The 13,704-nt window shown below is 53.3% G+C and overlaps 1 protein-coding gene across 1 annotated transcript; it reads left to right on the plus strand.

Moving 5' to 3' along the window:
• The first annotated feature begins 7,231 nt into the window (after positions 1-7,231).
• Positions 7,232-10,032, plus strand: INSM1 (INSM transcriptional repressor 1). The gene has a single exon (XM_023251504.2). The coding sequence runs from the start codon at positions 7,357-7,359 to the stop codon at positions 8,881-8,883; it is 1,527 nt and encodes a 508-aa protein (XP_023107272.1). The 5' UTR covers positions 7,232-7,356; the 3' UTR covers positions 8,884-10,032.
• The last annotated feature ends 3,672 nt before the right edge of the window (positions 10,033-13,704 follow it).

Raw genomic sequence — 13,704 nt, forward strand, 5'->3', positions numbered from 1 at the left:
AAAACTGACGATGAGAAATTAGCTCTATAATCCAACATCACAAGAACTGACCGCGCAGGCAAGTTTATGTGAACTTTGAAATGAGGCAGCTGCTATCAAAATTTCTGTATTTCAATATTGTGAGAAAAATTCAAGGATCAACACACAGGCTCACACGCAGGTTTTAGATTAGAAAATAGTAGTGCGAAATCAGTCTAGTTCATTTCTTTTGCCCCTTAGCACTGTTGCTTTGCACCAGGGCCTCTGGTACATGTCACCTGTAATGTGGGTCCGAATCTCTCTATAAGATATATACAGCAAATTTCATGCCTACTAGAAAACATATGGATGCAGGAACAACAATAGTTTTCATTTATTTGGATCTCTTTTAATAGATAGTGTGACACAATTCATGACTGAATTTTTGATCAACAGGCTTTAAAATTGTTTTTCATGGACACATTTCCAGTTTTTCATTTTTTTAAATTTATGTTAACATTTAGCACAAGTTGACACCCTCACCAAGGTCACACAGCTCTCAGGAGGAGAAGTCATGGTTGGCATTACAGAATTGTGTACCCATTATCAAACTGATATCTTTCAAAAAGAAAACTGTTCCAGAACACTAGATTCTTGATTTTTCTGAGGCAGGCAAAAGCAAGCAATAAACTCCACTAATTCCTTCACACGTATGTTTTACACAAATGCAGGGGTCATTTAGAGGGAGGCCCAGCTTCAGCCATATGCTAGAAACTATGTGACTGGAATGAAGAACAATCCCTACCAGTTCACTCTTACAACTGCAAACCGACACATGGGGAACCGTATTTCAGGGGCTGGCAAATAGGTCAGCTTGCCACCCCTTCTGGCCTCCTTCCCCTGAGAGGTCCTAGGTCAAATTCATCAGCAAATGGAGTGGGTTTGTGTGACAGGCCCTGGGACCCTTGGATGGAGATGAACAGAAAAACCTCAAAGGATCAACAGTTAGAATTTGAGACCCAGTATTATAATTAAAAGGCTTCTAGTCACATAAATGTGACCCCAAATGACAACTGCCAACCTTGATGTTGAATGATGGATATATGTGGTAGTAAGTTTTCCTTTGCAAATGTCCAGAATGGGTTTTAGTCTACAAAATGTATGATGAAGTCATTCTCACCATCGTCCCGTATTCACAAAGTAATTTCCTGAGTCTAGGCAGGAACTTCGGCATATATGGGCTGACTTCAGCATTTTACCACCGACGGACAACTTTAGTAAGACAAGGGAAGTATCCAAGAGTCACTGATTGAAACTGGCTGTATTAAGGGCTTTGGGAGAATAAAGATATTTACTCCTCACCGATGGTAAGGCCTGGCAAAAAAAAAGGGGGGGGGATTCAGAAAGAACAATATTTGGACTTCTGTCTGCAAGAGCATAGATCCTGTAGAGACAGGTGAATGCGTGAATTCCTTAACATATTACAACATTTGTTGGGATGTCTTGGGCTGTAAGGCTCATCTTGAAATTCTATAGTTTTGAACAAAGAATAGTGACAAGAAAACACCGAATTTCCCCAAGTTTTATTCCCGCAAATCACATGCAATGACCATGCTTCGCAGATGCCTCTAATGATTGTATGTGGGTTTATAACGAGTGTGCCCACCCCCTTTCTGAAAATGGCTCCTTATAAGCAAATATCACAGGAAGGCCAAAGAAAAAGAAAAGAGGTGATGGGAAGGGAGCACTGCAAGGAGGAGAAAATGTAAAGCCAGCCAGTCAATATTTACCCTTAGAAGAGAGTCTGTGTGTGTGTGTGTGAGAGAGAGAGAGAGAGAGAGGGAGAGCGAGCACGCGAGCGCGCTGCACCGGGTGAGGGAGTGTGAGCCAAGAAGCAGGGAGAGGGGCTCGAAAGTGGCCGCGTGTGAGGAGCTGTTGATTGTTTTCTGGTTGAGAGAAGAGGTGATGATAAGGCTGGGATGCGGCGGGCGAGCGGCAGGGCCGGGGCAGCGAGCAGGCAGCTGTATGCTAATGCTCACAGAAACCAAGCCTCCGCATTCCCCATTAAAGCTGGCGGCCAGGAGGCCACACATCACTGAACAAATAGGCTCTCTCTAGACAAATAAAATAACACACGTTGGCCTGCGGGGAGGGGGAAGAGCCAGAGGGGAAGAAAGGGGGGGGGGAGAGGGGAGGGAAAAGAGAAGGGGAGAGGAGAGCCGGGGAGAAGAGGGACGGTCGGGACGACGGGAGGGGAGAGGTGGAGAGAGAGAGAGAGAGAGAGAGAGAGAGAGAGAGAGAAGGGGGGGGCGGGTAAGAGCCGCAGAGAGAGAGCAAAGGAGAAAGAAGGAGATAGTCTAAGGGAAAGAGAGTCTGAGACTGAGAGTGGGGAGGCGGGAGACCTGGGGGGGTGCGGCGAGAGCTGAGGTGAGACAGGAGGGAGGGATGGGGAAAGAGACAAGGGGAGGGAGGAAAGGGGAGACAGGAGAGACGGGGGTGGGACAGAGGAAGAGGGAGGCCAGAGGTCACAGGGAACGAGAGGCGGGGAGGGGAGGAATAGTGGGCGTAGGGAATGAACACTTACACCCAAACCCCAAAGCAGCCACAAGAAAGGGGGCACTGAGGCCAAGGCGAAGTGTGCGCCCCTTCTGGCCCCCAGGGGCCTGGCCACCTCTTGGTCTCCAATCGGGCGGGCACCGAGGAGGAGAATTGGAGTCCGGTAGCCTTTTCGGTCAGTTTTTGCTGGGGTCGTGTCGCTGCCACTTCGGAGACCGCGGCGCACGGGGAGCGGGGCCGCCGCTTCACAGGTGCAAGCAGTTCCCTCGTGCGCCCCACGTCCAATTGGGATACCGGTGCCTTCAGTGTCATGCCAGTCCTAACTGGCAGAATTCTCTACTTATGGCTTTCCCACATTTTCTGGCTTCGCCTTTGCCAGCTTTTGCCAACACCACCCTTCGAGTCGCGGGGCCGGGGAGCCTCCTGCCTCCCTCTCCTCCCAGGGTCCCACCCGAGGCAAAAACAAACAGCCCCGAGGGCACTTCACGGAGCGTGCAGTGGCCCCGACGGCACACTCGGGAGGATAAAAGAGGCGGCCAGCCACCCCGTCGGCCCCCGGTCGAATAATGGGTGCGCAGCAGATTGCCGGGGGCACTCGAAACTCGAGGGGAGGGAAATACTTGAGCGCGGTCCCTCCCCGCGCCCTGCGGAAGGCGCAGCCTCGCGGATTCTCCCTTGTTCGCTCTCTTTCATGCACTCTCCTTTTGTGTGGAATTATTTAAACGAGAGATCCAAGGCAGCTTTATGCTAATGTGCCGAACAAAGGCAACGGCCCGCGGGCGGGGGCCCGGAAGGTGCCTGGAGGCCGGACCGGGCCGGGCGGGGCGGCGGGCGGGCTGGCTGCGCGTGTCTCTCGCGTGCCCCTGGGACTGACACAACAACCCCTCATTCCTGCAAACACAAAGCCTCTCCCCGGCTCGGGCCCCGCGCTCGCCCCGCGCGCAGGGGCGCGGGCCCCTGCGAGACCTGACGGCGGGCTCGGCTGCGGTAACGCGCGGTTCCTGCGGGATAGCGGCTCTAGGACTGGGAGGGCCTGGGGGTGGGGCTTCCAGGAGGTGGGGTCACCCAGGGGGTGAGTCCAGGAGAGGGGTCCACGGCTGAGTGGGGATGGGGGTGTTAGGGGGCCTTGTCAACCCCCTCCGAGTGTCTCTAAACGCGCCGCGCGGTGAGATTGCGGACCCTCCTGTCTTCGCCTCTCAGGAGCTCAGGGGCTGTCTGGACTCTTCAACACCCCCCGGGGCAATTCCTAGGCCGAAATACCCTCTTTGGTACCTATTTCCAAGCTTCGCACTTTCAAGAAACTCCCCGGAGCTAGACACGATCTGAGGTTCACAGTGAACCCCGGCGTGCTCCCCGACGGCTACCTGGGACGGGAGGACAAAAATATTAAAAAATTAAAAACATAGAAACATTAGAGCGCCTGCGGCCTCCAGCTCCGCCGCCAAAGGAAGAACCCACAACGGGGTCTGCAAGGAAGAGAAGCGAGGTGGCTGCCGATTTTTTCCAAAGTGTTGCCCACGACCGACCCCACAGGAAGGGGAGGAGCCGCCTGAGGCCTGGGAAGGACGCCTCGGGGACCTGCCTTGGATCCCTGTGCTCGCCGAAGCCCGTGAAGCAACTCCGGAGGGAGGCAAAGCAGTGCTCAGTGTTTCCCCGACCCCACTCCACGCGGCGCCCACTCGGAATCGCAGCGCGTAAAGGCCGACCGCCGGAGCGTAGCGTGGTGGCGCTTTGCTCTTCCCAGAAGACTACAAATGGTCTCGACTCGAAGTCCCCATCCCTGCAGGCGCGCAGATTTTGAGAAATGAGATCACTCAGAAGACAACGGAAACTTAAGGACCAGGTGCAAGACTGTACCTACTTGGAGGGTGCTGGTGTGTGCGTGCGCGCGCTCAGCCTAATTCTTCTCTAGCCGAGTTATGAAATTTGTTTCTAATTCTAGTACTTTTCAAATTTCCATTTATTTTGACCGTACTCGTCTGAAAGCAGATTTCATTTTCGCTGGCAAGATTAAAAACCACAAATTAAGCAAAAGGGCCATTGAATCTCAGTAGTGTTCAATAGATTCTCTTAATTCAGAACCCCTTTGAATTCGCTGCATTCAGGCAGGGGTCTTGTTTTGTTGTTGTGTTTGGTTTTTTTTTTTTTTTTTTGTCCCCCCTCCCACACCCTCCTTACAATTATGGGTGTTGTTATTTTTAAAGGACTCACGAGGTGACTAACTCTCCCTGTTATCTGTTGAATGAAAGCAGTGTTACACATGCAAGACCAAATAACCCCGCAGTCAGTTGCGGACCGTGGGCCGAACCCCACCCTGTTATCCCACAATCCAGATGGGATTCGTGATTAGAAAATAAAATTGGCCAAAGCTGTCCCGGAATCCCTCTCCTACTTCTAATTTCATCAGCAGTATTAATCAGCACTCAAAAGAGCAAGGAAATAACATCAGTTAGTTTTAGATTGAAACGTATTTATAAATTTCAGATAAACTCATTTTAGAATTCCTAACTTTTTTGAGGACTAGCATTCACCGCAGTTAGCAATTTTAAAACGAGGGTGAGAGCTTTCAAAATATATCCCATGATATGTATTTTTCTGTTTTTAGTCTGAGTTAAATCGCAAAGAAAAAATCATAAACATCGTTCCTTTTGATTAACCAACTTGATTAACCCTTTGATTAACTAAGCCTAACAATTGTTCTCATTACAACTTCTTACTCACGTGGAAAGAAAGAAAAGAAAGGGAGAGGAAGGAAGGAAGGAAGGAAGGAAGGAAGGAAGGAAGGAAGGAAGGAAGGGAGGAAGGAAGGAAGGAAGGAAGGAAGGAAGGAAAGGGTGTTCTTAATTTCCCTCCTAGGGTATTTTCAGAGGGAAAATCCAAACACAAATACCTTCAGTGGCATTAAGCATAAGCAAAATTCAGTATAATCTATCTAGGTGCACAGAGCTTTCCAGAAAAATGTCCGTGTCCTTCTCTCTCAATAAAGTGACATTTTCCTCACAACATAATGACATTTTCTGTGGCTTTGCTATTTGTTCCCTAAGTGATGGGTGATCAGGCCCACTACGCACTCTTGAGGTTCTGCCCCGGTCCCCCGGAGATTATGTCTTTTGTGTTTCCTCGGGGCTGGGCAGGGAAGAGGATGAAGGCAAAGGGCCCGGTCTGGGTCCAAACAGGGCGGCGGGGGTGGTGGGCAGGGGGTTGTGAGTGTGTGGATCTTCGCTGTTGTCTCTTCTTGGTGGCAAGGGGGGAGGCAGCTTGTCCTCTCCGAGGCTGCAGCCTGCCTCTGAGGACAGATTGCCCCCACCTCCCCCCGGTCGGCAGCACGCGTCTCTTTTGCGTCCAGATTGGCCGCGACCGGCGCTCAATAGCGGGAGGTTAATTTCCTTCACAAAGGTGAAGGGGGCACGGCTCCGGGGGGGCCCCCGCGCCCAGACAGGCGGCCCCTTTATTCCGCTGCGCCTTGATTGGAGCCCTTGATTTAGCATCTGATGTCAGCCGGCAGACAAAATGCCCCGCTCCGAATGAAAATGCATGAGGCGGCGCAAGGAGAGCGGAAACCAACTTCAGTGGGGCGCACGCGGCCGACCGCGCGTTTCGGCCTTAGGCCAACTCCTTCCGAATCAACCCAGTCCTGCGCCTCGAAGCGGCTCAGAGTGGCCTGGGCTGGGCTCCTCCAAGGATGCCAATCTTTGAGCCTCGGAGAACTTAAAAAAAAAAAAAAAAAGTTCAGAAATCCAAGTACCTTTTGGAACCCAGCCCAACTTGACCCCCCGCCCCCCTTCTGCCCCAGGGACGCGTCTGCTGGCGATTAAAGAAGTGCGGTGCCAACTGTTTCTAAAAGTCGAGATAAAACCTTCCAGTCGCACGCACGCGGACGCACGGAGGCCTTGGATACAAACGCCGCCCTCGGCTGCAGCCGTAAGACCAGAACCTCTACCTAAGTTTGCAACTCCAGGGTCCCATTTTCGCTTGGGTCCTGGGTCCCAAGGCCCACCCGTCCGAGCCTCTCGGACGCCCGGGCTTTGCCACTATTTTCATTTTTTTTTATTATTTCCCAAACACCAGGAGGAGTCCCTGCGCCTCCCCCGACTCCTCTCCCGCCCCAGCAGCCACACTCAGATCTCCCCCGCGCCTGCTGCTGCCCACCGCCGCCCCTACCCAATCAGCGCGCACAACTTCCCCCTCCGCTCTGGCTCGCGGATTGAACCCTCCTGACATATTTGGGGCCATTCTTCTCCTTTGTTGCTATTTTGCTCGCGACCCGCGGGTAATCCCCGCGCGGGAGGGGGGCGTGCATTGTCGTGCTGATGGACGGGCCCATTTGGCGGCTCCGCGCCCCCCGGAGGAGAGACACAAAGCCCAGGCACGTGCGCCTCCCCATAGAGGAGCAGTAGACCGTGAAGGGAGGCGGGGCCGGGCGTGTGCCTGGGCCGGGCGGGGCGGCGGCGCCGGGCGGGGCGGCAGCGGGGCGCGCGCGGGGGCCCAGCGCCCTCAGGTACATCTGCCGCACCTAACGGGCGACCCCCGAGTCCCGGCCCCTTTTTTGCCGCCCCGTAGCCCTCCCACCCGACCAGGCGGAGGAGGTGCGGACGCGCTGATTGGCTCCGGAGGAAGCGGGAGGCGAGAACAATGGCCCCCTCCCCCCGTTAAAAGGGAGCGGCTCCCGGGCCCGGGGACAGGGACGCGCGTGCAGGGCGCAGAGCCGGGCCGAGCCGCCGCCGGCGCCACGCGAGTCCCGTAGCCGCCGCTCCCGGGCCATGGGCCGGGGGCACTGAGGGCCGCCCGGGCCGAGCGCGGAGGTGGGACCGAGCCAGTGCCTTGCCCTCGCGCTGCGCCAACATGCCCCGCGGCTTCCTGGTGAAGCGCAGCAAGAAGTCCACGCCCGTGTCCTACCGGGTCCGCGGCGGCGAGGACGGCGACCGCGCGCTGCTGCTCTCTCCTGGCTGCGGGGGCGCCCGCGCGTCGCCCCCAGCGCAGAGCCCGGGGCCGGGACCCTTGCTGCCGCCCGCCGAGCGCGCCCATGCGGCGCTCGCTGCCGCGCTCGCCTGCGCGCCGGGCCCGCCGCCGCCCCCGCCGGGCCCGCGGGCCGCGCACTTCGGCAACCCGGAGGCCGCGCACCCGGCGCCGCTCTACAGCCCCACGCGGCCCGTGAGCCGGGAGCACGAGAAGCACAAGTACTTCGAGCGCAGTTTCAACCTCGGGTCGCCGGTCTCGGCCGAATCCTTCCCTACGCCCGCCGCTCTGCTCGGAGGCGGCGGCGGCGGTGCGAATGGCACCGGCGGCGGCGGCGGCACCTGCGGCGGCGACCCACTGCTCTTCGCTCCCGCAGAGCTCAAGATGGGCACGGCGTTCTCCGCGGGCGCTGAGGCGGCCCGCGGCCCAGGGCCCGGCCCCCCGCTGCCCCCCGCCGCCTCCCTGCGGCCCCCGGGCAAGCGCCCTGCGCCCCCCGCCGCCGCCGAGCCGCCCGCCAAGGTAGCCAAGGCCCCGGGCGCCAAGAAGCCCAAAGCCATCCGTAAGCTGCACTTCGAGGACGAGGTGACCACGTCGCCTGTGCTGGGGCTCAAGATCAAAGAGGGCCCGGTGGAGGCGCCGCGGGGCCGGGCGGGGGGCGCGGCGCGGCCGTTAGGCGAGTTCATCTGCCAGCTTTGCAAGGAGGAGTACGCCGACCCGTTCGCGCTGGCGCAGCACAAGTGCTCGCGCATCGTGCGCGTGGAGTACCGCTGCCCCGAGTGCGCCAAGGTGTTCAGCTGCCCCGCCAACCTGGCCTCGCACCGCCGCTGGCACAAACCGCGGCCTGCGCCCGCCGCCGCCCGCGCGTCCGAGCCTGAAACCGCTGCCAGGGCTGAGGCGCGGGAGGCGACAGGCGGCGGCAGCGACCGCGACACGCCGAGCCCCGGCGGCGTGTCCGAGTCGGGCTCCGAGGACGGGCTCTACGAGTGCCACCACTGCGCCAAGAAGTTCCGCCGCCAGGCCTATCTGCGCAAGCACCTGCTGGCGCACCACCAGGCGTTGCAGGCCAAGGGCGCGCCGCCCGCGCCTCCGGCCGAGGACCTACTGGCCTTGTACCCTGGGCCCGACGAGAAGGCGCCCCAGGAGGCGGCCGGCGACGGCGAGGCGGCCGGAGTGCTGGGCCTGAGTGCGTCCTCCGAGTGCCACCTGTGCCCAGTGTGCGGGGAGACGTTCCCCAGCAAGGGCGCCCAGGAGCGCCACCTGCGCCTGCTGCACGCCGCCCAGGTGTTCCCCTGCAAGTACTGCCCGGCCACCTTCTACAGCTCGCCTGGTCTCACGCGGCACATCAACAAGTGCCACCCGTCCGAGAACCGACAGGTGATCCTCCTGCAGGTGCCCGTGCGTCCGGCCTGCTAGAGCGCGCCCTCCATCGCGGCCCCCCTGAACTGTGCCTTCTCTTGGAGACCCACGAGGAGAGCGCGCCCTGCGCGCCCTGAACCCGCGTCCGCTCCGGGGGCGCCCACCCCCGGTGAAAGTGTTGTCTCCGCTTCTCTCGGTGTGGCGTGACGGTAACCCCAATCCTCTCGTTGTGACTCCTTTCGGAACCCCCCCCCCCCTTGCGTTGTGTCCCCTTCCCCTCCTTGGCGCAACAGGAGCCAATCTCTTTCTGTACAAGAGAGAAAAGCTGTAAGCGTTTGTCTCGTGGTTGGAAGCTTCCCCTTGGAGGGGAGAGCTGTTTTTCTTGCTAGTATTCGCTGTGTTCATGGTCTAGAAATGCGGTTTGCTCTCGCCTACCAATCTCTGCTCTCTATGTATGTAGCGTACGGGTTGTTTTGGGTGAATCTTGAGGAATAAATGCCTTTATATTTCACAGGCTGTAAATTGAACTTCCCACACGATTAGCTTTATTATGGCTTGTGAACTGCTGGAGTCTGGCTTTACCTTTTTGTATGTGAACAAATCAAATTGCTTAAAAAAGAGTTTTCTTTAGTATAGCCACAAATGCCTTGAACTGTTGTCTGGGATTGTTTTGGGGGAGGGAAGGGAATTTTCAGAAAATGCTGTAGAAACTGCCTCAATACTTCACATAAGACTCTTTGGTTTTATCATCTTTGTTGAGGTAGGACTATATAAGTTCTCTCTAAATGTATATGTTGATTTATGAGTAATTGTTATTTATTCTTTATTTATTTATATTAATTATGAAGATTATGCTATTATTTGATTGCAGATCTTTTTTTTTTTTTTTTTTTGGTACGCTTTTCCCCCTCCCTTGCCACTCTTGACATTTCACTGTGCATTTTAGAAGAGAGCCTTTTTCTAAAGGGATCTGTTAAAAGTTTTAACTTTTATACCTATCTGAGCGAATTACAGACAACCTACCATTTTATTCTGCTTGGAGGGCCCGTGAGGCCCCTGTACAACCAACAGCTCTTACTTTTAAATGCAATCTCTTTTCTACATACATTATTTTCTTAATTGTTAGCTATTTATAGAAAGCTTCAATAGAACTGTTTCAACTGTATAACTATTTACTATTCAAATAAAAATATTTTCAAAGTCAAAGTCAGATGGATTTATTTCTGCATCACGTGGCTTCACTAAGGATTTAAAATGATTTCTTAAATGTCTGTTTTCTATTAAAGGAAAAAAATGCTGCCACCTTCACTAGGATCATGGGTTTTTTCAGCTGAGCCTGAACCTCTGGGTCCTGCTCTTCTAGCAGTTCAAGGGTGTAGCCTCAAAAACTGGTGAACTGGAGCCAAAGGCTTGTTAGGGGTCTTGGGAAAGGTAGTGGAAGATGGGGTTAGAATGAAGGCCTGGGAGACTCTTCCAGAGAAATCTACATTAAGTGCCCACAAGAATCTATCCTTTTGATCAAGGGGGTATGAGACACACTTTAACTTAACAGACCCTGCATTTCCTGACCATTTGGGGCTCAGTGTAACAGTAATTTCTCAAATAAATAAGGTGGGTAGTGGTTTCATGGTCAGATTTCCCCAGTAAGTGAAACAAACCAGAACACTCGTGGCTACAACAGAAGTTAATGCAGTTTGGGGTAAGGGTTCAAAAATGATTTTTCAATCAGGTGAGCAATCCGCTTTTGGGGGAAAAATGGAACACCATCTGTTTAGGGTATTAGCGTTAATAACAGGTCATTACAGTGTTTTCCGTTATGTGTCACTTAGCTCGTTGAAGAACAATTCTGACGCCCACCAGTTAATATTTCGAGTTGTTTCCCTCTCTGAAACAGTCCATTGCAGAGCTGTGCTAAACATCACAAGTGTGCATTTCCTTTTGTGGTATGTTTTGCTACTTTTTTCCTAAGGCCCTCTAAATCAAATGTTTGTCCATCAAAGAGATTTTAGACATCTGCCCAGTAAAGGGCTGCATGTCTGAAGGATGTAGGTGGGATGGGGGTGGGGGGAAGGACAGTCCATGAGAAACTTGGAAGGAACAACTGAGAGAGATCGGTTTGTTCAGACTCTGAGCCTGCAGTTTTGTGTGGTAGAGGGGTTAGAAAGACTGAGCTGTCAGGAACATTGAATATTCCTCCATTTGTGAAGGTCTTGCAACAGACCCAGAATGGCAATGAAGGAGAAGCCACTACAGGTAAGTTGCTCCCTGGACAGATCGCATTTGCCTTTTATTGGTGATGCCTATGTACTTTATCAGTTTGGAGAATGTATAAGCACAGGGACAAAACAGTAGTTGTAACAACCTGGAAACTGGATAAAACAAAGAAAAACTCCAATTTGCAGGCTGTTGGCTGTCTCCTCTGAGCAACATTAACATGAGAAGTTTTAAATGTCCTCCCCGAATTACGCCATACGTGAAAAGACTGAGTGATGGGTCAGGGTATGTTCTATGCCCATAAAAAGTTTCCTGGAAAACCTGATGGTTGGCCACACGTGACTAGTCGAGGCCTGGCTGCAGGAATGACATCTTGTCGTCTGTGTTTGGCCCACTGCTTTTCATGTCCATAATCGTAAAGCATAATTTCTAAGATCCACTTTCATGAGGGTAAAGAAAATTTGGTTGTTTGCAAATGTGCTCTTTCATAGCCGGTGGAAATGTATTCCCAATGACCAAATAATACCTTTTCTAAACTTAGAGACCCGAATTTCATTTGTGTGAGATGTTCAGTGAAATTGCATACAAATTTGACCCCACTGAAGTAACGGAATGGTGTCCAAGAATTAGACAAGTTTTGTCTATTTATTTCAAAGTTACGTTCTATGGGTCAACAAGATATTCCACAGAAAGGAAATCAGATTCTCTCTCCATCTCTCTCTTTTTCACCCCTCCCTGAATAATAAGTTCACAAGGGCTCCCGTTTTAGAATACCAAGTGGAGACGAGCTCACCTTCTTTATAAATATGCAAAGGATGCTGAGAACATCCTGTGTCTCTGAGGTCACTCCAAGCTTGGACAACCTTCCCTGGAACCCACTGGCACAGCCACGCCCACTGCCGCAAGGGATTGTTGCTGGGAGGGGTTGGTGGGTTAGGGAACAGGACAGGACCAAAGAGGGAGGAGCTAAAAGAGGGGGCTAAGTAAAGGAAGGGACTTAATTTTTGCACCCTTTTTCTCCTCCTACACGAGGGTGATATAATAAAAGTCAAATGCTGCTCTGTGCTGCCTGGTTCCAAAGCGAGCCGGCAGCTTTGCCCCTTTCTCCAGAGTTGATCATGTCCTCTTGACTCACGTTTTCCTGGAGGCCTGGAGAAGTCCGGGTCTGACGGGAGCCCTGTCTTCTCAAAGGCCTGCGCTGTGGAAGCACGTGCTCCGCCCTCAGCCAGAACCAGGGCCCAGGGGAGGAGTCCCCCAGTCACACAGCACTCCAGTGTAACTTGTGAGTGCCAGCAGTGAAGCCAGAGGCCCCACAATTGCCCACGATGAGCAGTCAGGGAGCAGAGCAGAACTGAAGCCTGGAGCCCTGCAGGACTCCAGCTGCTCCAGGGCACGTGGGTGTATGTGGGGGCCCCCCCGGGCAGAGACCAGGGCGCACAAGATTGGGCAGGGCAATGCCAGTCTCCAGGTGGATGTTGCCCAGCCCATCTGTGCTAGATGCTGCTGACCACAAGGGCGCACTGTTTCCCATTGGCCCCCATTGCTCTGCTGCAGGCACCCGAGTGGACCTGCCATCTCTTTCCACCAGCTGCCCCTCTGTCCCCGTCCCCTGGACTTCGTTCCACAGCCTCCACAATGTCTTCGAACAAAACGAAGCAGAAACTCTCCAGAGTCCTAGTGAACAAAGCACATCATGGTATTCTTCACCCACCAAAAGTCTTGCTAAAGAGAAAGGGTCTAGAATGCACCTCAGGCAAGCTCCTTGGCTCTACTGATCCCTTGGCTTGCTGCAGGCCTCTGTCTCCTCATCTGTGAACCAGAGAGAGTGGGGCTCTGCAAGGTACAGTGAGACATCTGAGGAGGGTTCCCGAGACTGTGAACTGAAAGGCAGCAAGAACCCCAAAGGGAGCAGGTGTCCTCAGTTTAGGCAGGAGAAAACCTATTTCTCAGAGCATGTTCTCTGGTGTTGAGGGTGTTATGAATCCACTGGTCTGTGGAAGGCAGGCTTTGATCAAAACTTGCTGTCTTCTCACGGAAGGGACATTTTGGTCTTGTGGAGAAAGTTTCTGGCAAATAGACCCTAGCGCGTGGGGTCATTTATAATGACATATATACATACAGTGCGTGGTGTCACCCAGTTAGCTTATCCCAGGGCCAGGTTAAACTAGAGAGGCCTGTAAGGTTTGGTGGTTAAAGGCATGATTTGTGAGGTTGGGAGAAGATCAAGGCGAAACTGACTTGTAGAGAGAACCTTGCCCCACCCCCCCCAGCCCGCCAGGTGGCAAAGCATACCAATGTGAGAGAGTGGACTAAAGAACATGCAAGGGTCTTCATCCCCTCTGATTACCAAAGTGGTACCAAATCATGGAGCACAACACAGAAGTCTAAAGACACTTAGGATTCTAATCCTAAATTATGGAAATATTTGATTAATACTTTGGCAATATAACTTGAAGGTAATTGCCTGAAAATCCCACTTGGCTGAGAAAGCCTCTAAATGAATTTTCGAGTTATATAGATCTTATATATTGAAAGAAACATTGTTTATTTATTACCAGTCTGTAGCATTAAGTGACCAATACTCATAGGGAAAGCCTGGTATACTCATTACTCCTGGATTGCAATATGGCCACCATCTCTAACAGGCACGTGCATCAGCACCAC

The sequence above is a fragment of the Felis catus genome, chromosome A3 (assembly GCF_018350175.1).
Source record: "Felis catus isolate Fca126 chromosome A3, F.catus_Fca126_mat1.0, whole genome shotgun sequence".
NCBI lineage: Eukaryota > Metazoa > Chordata > Mammalia > Carnivora > Felidae > Felis > Felis catus.

Bases quoted from the DNA above. Each gene is read 5' to 3' on its own strand.
- INSM1 (XM_023251504.2), top strand. From the start codon at position 7,357: ATGCCCCGCGGCTTCCTGGTGAAGCGCAGCAAGAAGTCCACGCCCGTG.